At 55.8% G+C, this 9,389-nt stretch overlaps 1 protein-coding gene across 1 annotated transcript; it reads right to left on the bottom strand.

Annotated features, from left to right (window-relative positions):
• Positions 1 to 1,380: 1,380 nt before the first annotated feature.
• TLCD2 (TLC domain containing 2) lies at positions 1,381 to 6,204 on the bottom strand. Its single transcript, XM_069791278.1, has 4 exons — positions 5,766 to 6,204; positions 5,306 to 5,388; positions 4,332 to 4,414; positions 1,381 to 2,710 (listed from the first exon to the last, which is right to left on the bottom strand). Exons 1-4 carry the CDS (start codon positions 5,951 to 5,953, stop codon positions 2,333 to 2,335), a joined length of 732 nt encoding a protein of 243 aa, XP_069647379.1. The 5' UTR covers positions 5,954 to 6,204; the 3' UTR covers positions 1,381 to 2,332.
• Positions 6,205 to 9,389: the final 3,185 nt, after the last annotated feature.

Here is a 9,389-nt window from a genome sequence, read left to right as displayed (position 1 = left end):
CCTTCAAGCCAAGGCTGTGGCATTTTCCATCGGGATGCCCCCGCACCCGGCCACAGTGAGGTGCAAAGCCGCCACTTATCCCACCGTAGCCCTGTGGGAAAATCATGTCTGATTAAAGGCTCCCAAAACAGGCTTCCCGGGCCCTCAACCCCACATGCCCGGAGTACGCGACATCCACGTGATGGCAGGAATGTGGTAACACAATCCAGGCCTTGAGAAACATCCCTGGTGGGGGCAGAGGCTGGAGGACAGAGCCAGCGTTGCTGAGCGGGTGCGGAGGCTGTGTTAAGGGCAGGGATCAGCGGAGCAGCTCCTGAAAAACTGGGCACAAATGGGTCAAACCAAAGAGAAAGCCCTGGCTGCCAGCTCCACTCCAGCTACGAGCTGTGAGTGGCACACGGGCACCTAAACACTGCTTGAGGTAGCAAATCCAAACACAGAGTAGGTATCTCCAGCACCTGCAAGCTTTCCTGCACTCTCTACAAATAGAAATGTAAGCAGCTTTGGCCACGAGTCATCCCCAGCCTCCCACTGCCCACACACATTGCTTGTCTTTCCCTGCCCAGGCAGAAATGTGTCTGCTCCCTTATTTTCCTCCTCGAAACAAGTGCCGCCCACTCTGAGCAACACGTTGTTTCAGCCTGTCCCCTGGTTTTCCAAACCAAATGAGAGATTTTGAGTTAAAGGTTATTTGCCACACAGAAAGCATGACAGATCCAGTGGATTTCTCAAAACCGGTACACGTAACCCTGAGTGGGATGATCTTGCTTTTATACATGGTGCTGGGCTCCTGGGGAACAATTCAGTGTGTGGGAATCGGTGGGGAAAAGGAAATGTGGAGTAAAAAAAAAAAAATTCTGATTCCTTGTCCGAGGAAGCCTTCAGGGACAGGCAGAGCGAACCACAAGGATCCTAGCATTGCTGCAAGCTGGTGTCCAGCATCGGGAATGAGAGCAGCGAAGCCACGTGCTGGGTGCTCTGCCTGCAGCCTGCCCTATTTCACAGCCAGCACTTTCCTAACCCTGCATCTCGCAAGCGGCTCAGTACAGCAGGGCTAAAGCCAGAGACACGGCGGGAGCTGGCACCCGTCCTGCTGCCATTTAGCCTCCCAGTTGCCAGCCCCGAGGGAAGCGCAGCCTCCCCTTGCCTAGAAGGGCAGGAGAGCATCAGCAGGAACAGGAGAAACCTTCGTCTTCCTCTACAGAAAGGAGAGGGCGGAGGGGGAAATCCCAAGAGAGGTAGACTGTGCCAGTGTACAGTGTATTTTTACTCTGCGGTGGGGAGACATAGGATAAGAAGCACTGTACTTCCAGTGACAGCCCTGGAGCAGGCTGGGATGCCAAGTCCCTTTTTCCCTCTAAGCCCCTTCCCCTCAAGCCATTTCATTTGCAGCCACTTATTAAAAGCTCGTGTTAGTAAGAGCTCTTGCTGCTGGGTAAAAGCGTTACGCTGGGCTCCGTAGCAGAACTTTTCATTCCTAATAGATGCCTAAATCCCAATAGATGCCTATGCCTGAAAACTTCACATCTGTGGGAAGTGTCCATCACAGAGCATCATCCCAGCCAGCAACTCACACTCTCCCATGCCCATTTATGGGCATTTAACATATCTGGGAACAAAACAACACGAAAAAAACTCCAGTTGTCAGGAGAAGTTGGCCAGTTGGCCCCGAGCACAGTGCCACAGCACCCACTGCCCAGTGCTCTGCCTCCGACCTGGACCCCAGAGCAGGTAGCATCCCACCCAGACAGGTCTCAGCCTCTCCCTCCATCACCCACCTGGGACAATCTCCTTGGGGAGGACTCATGAGTGCAGGATTTGGCTTCTACGGGCCCTGGCCTCGAGGGTGAAGCCTTGGAGCCTCTCTTGCCTGGTGGTGCTCCCATGGGAAGTGCCACAGAGAATGCAGGGCTGAGTGCAGTGTCCCCTGGCTGATGGGATGCTGCGGGATGCAGCACCAAAGGGGTTAGAAACACACTGTGGTGTTTGGATGTCCAGAAGAGCAGTGGGAAAATGGTGCTCTTCTGCTCCCTTCTCATCTCAGCGGTGCCTCGAGGAGCTGCGAGAGCTGTCGAGGCTTCTCTGAGCAGCTCCCAGTCATCCAACCGCGTCATCAAAAGGTGCAGGGGGAGCAGAGCCCCAGTGCCTGGTCCATGAGCACCTTCTCTTGCAGGGCCCAGGATCTGCAGCCATAAGAAAAGCCTGAATGCTCTGTTAGTGTGGACCCTCCACGCAAGGTGCTGAAACAGCCATGTTCGTGCTCTACTGCGCTTTGCTGTCCTCATCCATGGGCTTGGGGCTGCTTATAGCCCGGACCCTGCGGGGAAGGGGGCTATTGCTCCTTCTCCCTCTGCATATCCCGGCAGGACTTGAAGAAGTCACTACGCAGCAGGCGGTAGAAGAGGATGATGTTCATGGGCGTCATGATTGCCATGCCCACCGTGCCTACAGCGTACGTTGCCGGGGGCACGTTCTCCCGATTGAGGAAGAGCCAGCGAGTCATCCAGGCCAGCGTGGCGATGCGGAACACCACATAGGTGCCCAGGTTGATGATGCTGTTGAGGCGGTAGCAGGTGGTGTGCACCAGGTTGGCCATGAGCAGGATCTGCCGCAGGTGGAGGAAGATGGAGTTAATCTCCACCAGTAAAGCCACGAGGGCAAACCCGACGTACTGATGGAGCAGCACTGCAATACCAAAGCAGACAATCACCTGGGAAGGAGAAAGAAGACAGGCTGAGCCCGGGAGCTGGTTGCTCGCAGCTGCTGCAAACCGGAGCCCTCCATGCTTGGGCGCAGCGTGGAGCAAAGGTGGAAACAGTTATCACGCCAGTGCCAAACTGCTGGTCATCACCCCACACATAGGTTTGCAGCATTGCAGCCTCCAGCCAGTGCTGCAGCCTCGGGCATGAGATAAAGCCTCCCCAGTGTTGCATGAAACCTGAGCAGGTTTCTTTTTTCCTGTGGGAGGAGAGGGAAACACTTCTATAAACTCCAGGTTGTCAGAGGAGACAGAGCAGCCAGACCTAACCCTGCTTTTGTGGCCTGGGGAATGCAGTTAGTTGTGGCCCAGCAGGTTTTTCCGCACACAGTGAACGGCTGAACGGGGCAGGAAGGGAGACGTGTAGCCCAGGGCTACTACGGTTGCTGCTGGCTCAGGGATTCTCCCCCGAACAGGCACGCCGCAGGGATTAAGCAGCTTTGGTGCATCAAAGAGCCTCGTGGGATGCCCCAAGCCTGGCCTGAAGCACCGTGGGGCTGCTGGGTGCTGCAGCAGAGGACAGGGCTGTTAGGGGCAGAGCGGGCCTGATTCCTGCCCCGCACCCTCCCTGCCAGGCGGGGGGAAAGGCTCTGCCTGCCTGCACTTCAGCACACTCAGTCCTTTCTTCAGTTTATACTATTAATGCTGTTCTCTGTATTGGCTCTTTAATGAGATTATCTGCTCCCTGCTCGTTAAGTCACTGTCTTGGCCTGAATTAGCTTTCTTGTGGAGATGACCTTTTGACTTGCGAGCAGCAGCTGGCAGAGCCACAGGGCTCGCTGGGGTCTGTGAGACAGCAAGTCTGACCATCGCCTCCGCTGTTTCAACCCAGGTAGGTCCTGGTACTGTCCCTGTCCCCCATCCCCAGGCTGTGCAGACCCCTGTGCCTCCCCTGTAACCCACAGTGTCTCCGCTGCTCAGCTCCAGGCGGTGCTACCCCCCTGCTCTGCAGCATTCGCAATGCTCCAGCATCCGGACATCAGAGGCGATCAAAGAGAAACCCACGCTGGGCACAGCCAGCAGCAAAGCAGGCAGAGGGCCCCACTGGCGTGGGCCTTCTGCACAACGGCTGCTCCAGCCACCCCAGCCCCATGGCCACAGCTCTGACCCGAATGAGAGGAAAACACCCTGGGGAGTGGGAAGTGGAAGGTGGGATGTGCAGCCCTTCCAGGCAGATGCTCCAAGTGGCCGAGAGCTGGCAGGAGCTGAGCTGCTTGCCTGTGCCGGTGGGGACACCTGGGTCACTGCCGGTCCATTACACTGTTATGGATCAGCCCTCCAGCCCAGCCCCTTCCCCCCTACTCTGTGCACACATGTGGTTTTTTTCCTACCCCATGTTTGGGTGTCTTTCTGCAGACCCTTGAAGAGTACACGAGTCCTGTAGGACCAAGAGGAGCTCCAAGCCCTGCTGTCTGGGCTTCTCTCCCCAGGCAGAAAAATCAGACAGATTTTGTAACAGACAGCAATGCCCACACTAGCAACAGCACGAGCCCTGCTCGTGTTCCCCAGCCCCAGCCTCCCTGCTGGTACAAGTGCCAGGGTCTGTCCCTCAGAGAGCGGCCGCTGGACTCACCACAGAGTGATGGAAGAGCAGCTCCCAGGACTGGTGAAGTTTCTGATTGCACAACATGTCCACAAAGTCTTCAAGGAAATAACCTGGCATCAGAGAGGCTATGAGCAAAGAAGGGGGCCAGGAAGGACTGTGCCAAGTGACCCCCCCCCTGCCCCAGCAGGGTCTGCACCTGACTGGGCTGGGCAGCCCCTCCTGGGAAGTGATGGCCACAGCTCAGCCCAAACCTTTTGTGTGTGGAAAGTCACGCACAGAGCAGGATCACACACAGCAGGAGAAGGAAATTAGTGTGGTTTGGGTCCCTCCTGCAATCACTCTGTAGGATGTGCTCCTAGGGAGAGGCACTAACTGATCACTTGGATCTGTTCCTGAAGAAGGGTGACAGCAAAGGCAGCATGCGGACCCTCACCCTTGTTACTGTCCCAGAACTGGATCTCTTTCAGCCTGGAGCACTTAAGAGCTGCAGGATTTGCTGCCACCGAACCAACCCCATGCTGGCATTTTAGATACTCAGACCTCCTTGCTGAGCTGTAGCCACACTGGAAAGCCTGTTAGCACTGACCACAGGGCTGGTGACAGATCTGCAAGAAGGTGACAAAGTGGTGGGGGGGAGGCTTCACGCAGCCAGGGGACTCAAAGCTCCTGGCCTCCGCACTGGCAGATTTAGCTCGAGGCTTTGGGGGGACCTGCATCAACCCCATATCATGGGCATTTTTGGGATGCTCCAAGCCCTGGCTGCCCCACGAGGACGGTGGCAGGCAGCCTGGTGCCCAGTACCTCCTGGCTGCGGGTTCCGTGGGACAGAAAGGAGCCACTGTCCTTTGCCAAGAATAGGGCAATTGTCTGGGGTGCCTGAGACATCGCTGCCCATGACATGGCTCGAGGGGCTGGTGTCAGGCACTGATGAGCCCCTGGGGACCCCCTGAGGGGCAGAACGGGGGGCAGAACAGGGGGCAGCCCGCTCCCCCCCACCTCACCTACAGATACGGCAACCAGGCTGTGTGCCCCGGGTGGGTGCGTGTCCACCAGGTCCTCGGACAGCCCGGGGTGGAGGCAGAACCTGCGGGGAGAGCAATTGTGAGTGCCGGGCAGCACCAGCGGTTCCCCAATTCCCTTCCAGTGTCCCTGCTGCCCACCTGGTGCTGCTGACCACCCCGGAGCCCTCCCATCCCCCTGGTCCCCCCACGGTCACCCCTGAACTCCTGTTCCCCCCCCCTCCGAGTCTCCCTATCCCCTGCTCCCCCTGTGCTCCTCCACCTCTCAGTGCCCCCCCAACTTTCCAAACCTACACCCTCCTCAATGCTCCTCAGGGTGTCCCCCCCCCACCCCTGGCAAAGCTCAATCTCCCTCCGTGCCCCTTCCGTCGGGGTCCCTCGATGCCCCCATTCCCCTCCAGTACCCCCAGTCGTCGTCGTCCCCCCCCCTTCCCCAGCTCACCCTGCCAGCGCCCCGCCGCCGCTCAGCACGCTGTGGGCTAACGACGTCCAGATGTTCCGCCACTTCCAGCGGTTCCGCCGGGCCGAGGGCGGCGGCGGCACCAGCCGTTCCAATCCCCGGTTCAGCAAACGGAAAGCGGCGAAGGACCCGGCCACCACCAACAATCCCGGGCTAAAAGCCATGGGCATCCCACCGGCCCGCAGTTTCCCCCAGGGTTTCCCATAAGGGCACCGATCGGGGCTGCTCGACGGCTCCGCCTCGATCGGCCCCGGGATCCGCCCCGGGCACCGGCACCGCCCTGCCCCGCTCGGGATGCGCGGCCCCGGGGCGAGGAGCCGGGGCGGGGGGGGGGGAGGGTTGTGGGGGGAATAACCAGCGTCGTCCCCGCAGGGAAGGGCCGGGTGGGCTGGCTGGCACTGGTATTTCCTTCGTCCCCTCCCACGCGAAGATGCAGACACGCAGGGGAAGTGCTTCTCCTCGGAGCGTGTGACTCAGTGGACCGGGGTGGGGGGGTAACGGGAAACGAGTGTGTCAGCCTTCCCCGGGCATCGCAGGGCAGGAACGGTGGTCACCCCAAAAGCCGGCTGTAAGGGTGGCACAGAGCGGGGGCCTGGGTGTCCTGTCAGTGTGCTAGAGCTGGGGACACCTTCCTCGTTCCCCTCAGGTTCCTCCTCCACTTGGGTGGCACTGGGTGGCTGAGGAACTCACCCGGGATGTGCTGCGGCTGGTGGGCCTTCGCCCCAAAGCGTCCCTGGCATGTGATGCCAGTGAGGATCTTGCACTGTTGTTCTGTGCCGGAGAGCTGTCCCCCACCCTGGGTAAGGACTCCCCTAGACACACACCACCGGCTCTGATTGCATGTCGAGCAAGCAAAAAGCTCTGAATGCTTCGCCAAAAAATAATGCTCTGCCCGCAGCACTGTTGTCCTTCATCCCCCTGTCCCATGTCTGGTCCCGAAAGGAGCTCCCCGATGTCTGGGATACCCCAGCGCTGCTGTCCAGGGTTTGTGGGAATTCAGGATCCCATACACAGAATTTCTTTAGCTCCATCCTACAACTATGCTGCTTTTCCAGCTTCCCGTAATTTGATCGCTCCCTTGTTGCTTTTTGATGTCTCCACCAGAAGCGTGGCTGCTGCACAGACCTCGCTTCTCTTCTGCAGGCAGGATGAGTCACCATGTACACACCGATTAATGTCAAACTCTGCCTTTCCTTTGAGGTATTAATTTCGGATGAATTCTTCTACTTTCTCTTTCCTGAAACAGAAACGTGTGGAGCCTCAGCTCTCAGCTGCTGCCCTGATTGGGGTGATGGACACTAAAACATCAACAAGTAATACGCTGATGGAAGGGACACTGAGGAGGGAAGCGATTAAATCAGATTCGAAGGAGAGGAGTGAGATAGTCCCCACCTATAGAAACACATCTGTTCCTGCTGCAAAAATTTGCTTAAAAACCGGACAAGACAATGTAATTTCATAGCAGTTAAATGGCAGGGAGGCGCTGCCTGAAGTAATCAGGAGACCTGGCTGCTCGGGGGATTATAAAGAATCTTGCGTATTAGGGCTTGAAGGATCACATACGCTAATCTGTTACTGAGAAGGCCAAATGCAAAGACATTTCTGTTTAGTATAAGATATGCCGAGGAAAGGGAGACATGCCGGGCTGCTCAGGGCACTGAGGAGAAAAACCGTTTAACAATTAATTGCAGTATAAAATTTCAGAGAGATGATTCCTAATGAGGACTCGTCTGCAGTGTTTTAGCCTCAGAAATCTCGGCTGCTCCTTTCTGCGGTGACAACCTTGCCCTTCACCTGCCTGCAGGTAAGTCCCAGACCATGAAACGCCTGCAAGCCTGGCCCCGTTTGTCCCAGGGGCTCCTCCATTCACAGTATTATTCTTCTAAAGAGGAACATTTGGCCAGGCTCCGGTCGGGGACAGGAATAGTTAAAATGTTTCTGGACAGTGGAGAGCTTTTACCTGCCACTTCTGCGAGGGAGGAATTTAAGCCGTGATTAACTGAGATTCTGGTTCAGGGGCTTTGATCCCACTGCTAGAGCACTAGCAACAGCTACATACATAGTACTTTTTGGATACTTTCAGCCCAGATTTTACTTTAATTTTACCAGGACTTGCTGTCAGACAGTGGTTTCTTACAAACTTTTTCCAGCCTTTTCTCCTTTTCTCCCTTCCTCTGCAGCAATGGCATTAAGCAGGAATGGTTTTAGAGCTGGAGACTTCCAAGCCCAGTTCCAAACAGGTCCCTTGACACCAAATTAAGCCAAATATTCAGCCACGTCCCAGAGGCTGGGAGGCCAGACTTGTCCCAAAAGAAGCCGTACAGAAGAGCAGGGACAGGAGCTCTCGGGCACAGCTGCCACCAGAGGTCCCTGCACGCTCGCTGGAGAGCTGGGAAGAGCGGCCCGATCTGATGGGACTCTTCATTCACACCTTATTTGGAGATATTGCCTTTTTCACCTAAATTTCGAGAAGTTTTCCAACAGTCCCCGAACGACCTCATTTTTTGCAGGGAGGCAGCTCAGCCTGGTGATGGGTCGCTGCCGGTGCCTGCTCCCAGCAGGGCAGGGAACTCCTTCCAGATGTCAGCAAGGACGTGCTAACATCCATCCCGTAACGCCGTGGGGACCACAGCTAATCCCACAGCAGGGGTGTAAATGGAGTGTACAGCAGTTTTTTTCAATAGCTGGACAGTTTTTTTTCTCCCTCTCACAGGTTGGAGTTTCTCTGCAGCAGAGAGAACCCATTCTCTCTGGGTGGGAGAACCCATTCTCCACAATAAAGAGCTGGCAATTTATTGATAATCCCCCATATGAATTCTGCCAGATAAACTGTGTCCTCCCTCAGATGCTCCCCACTACTCCTGGATGGGGGTTTGGGTGTACTTTCGCAGCTCTGCCATCCCTTGCACAAGGAGGAGACCACTCTGCTCCTGAGCACAGCCGGGGGCTCGCCAACACATGTGGGAGCTTCTGACACGGCAAAGTCCTTCTGGCAAAAGTCACGCTCTTGTTTTTGGAAAGCCTTGCTCCCTTAATCTGCTGTTTTCCAGCCAGGGAGGCATAAAGCCCATCTGCTCATCTTATGCCAGACCTGGATAACACCTAAAATAATTTGAGGAGTCCAAGATCTCAAGCAAATCAAGCAGCTTGGTTTCCGAACTTTAATTAGCTGTTGTCTTCATCCTTCTCTAAAGTGTGTCACTACTCTATCTGCTACGTCATAAAAAATCAGACGATATAGGAATGCTTTACTCTATATATGCACATTTTCATTCAGAAAGTCTATAACTCCAGAGTTATGAAAGGATCTACTGTGCAAAATGCATGCTGGGTACGGCAAAGCACACCCAGGCATTGCAGAGGTAGCTGTGAAGAGAGATGAAATCAATGCAAACAAGAGCGTCCACTCCTTCCAGCCAGAAACACCTTCCTGATGTGGAAGCTGGATATTCTCCAGGTGGACCTGGGGATATACTCACCATAGCCACAGGACAAAGGTACATTAGTCATGCAAGCATGGTGAGCAGGAGAAGGGTTTCTGCTGGCACCGACAGCGCAGAGAGTTTTTACTACCTTTTTCCCCAGCCCTTAGCTCCATTTCACACA

The sequence above is a fragment of the Haliaeetus albicilla genome, chromosome 9 (assembly GCF_947461875.1).
Source record: "Haliaeetus albicilla chromosome 9, bHalAlb1.1, whole genome shotgun sequence".
NCBI classification, from domain to species: Eukaryota; Metazoa; Chordata; class Aves; order Accipitriformes; family Accipitridae; genus Haliaeetus; species Haliaeetus albicilla.
Note: the sequence above shows the minus strand (reverse complement) of the source record. Positions and strands in the feature narration are given on the sequence as shown.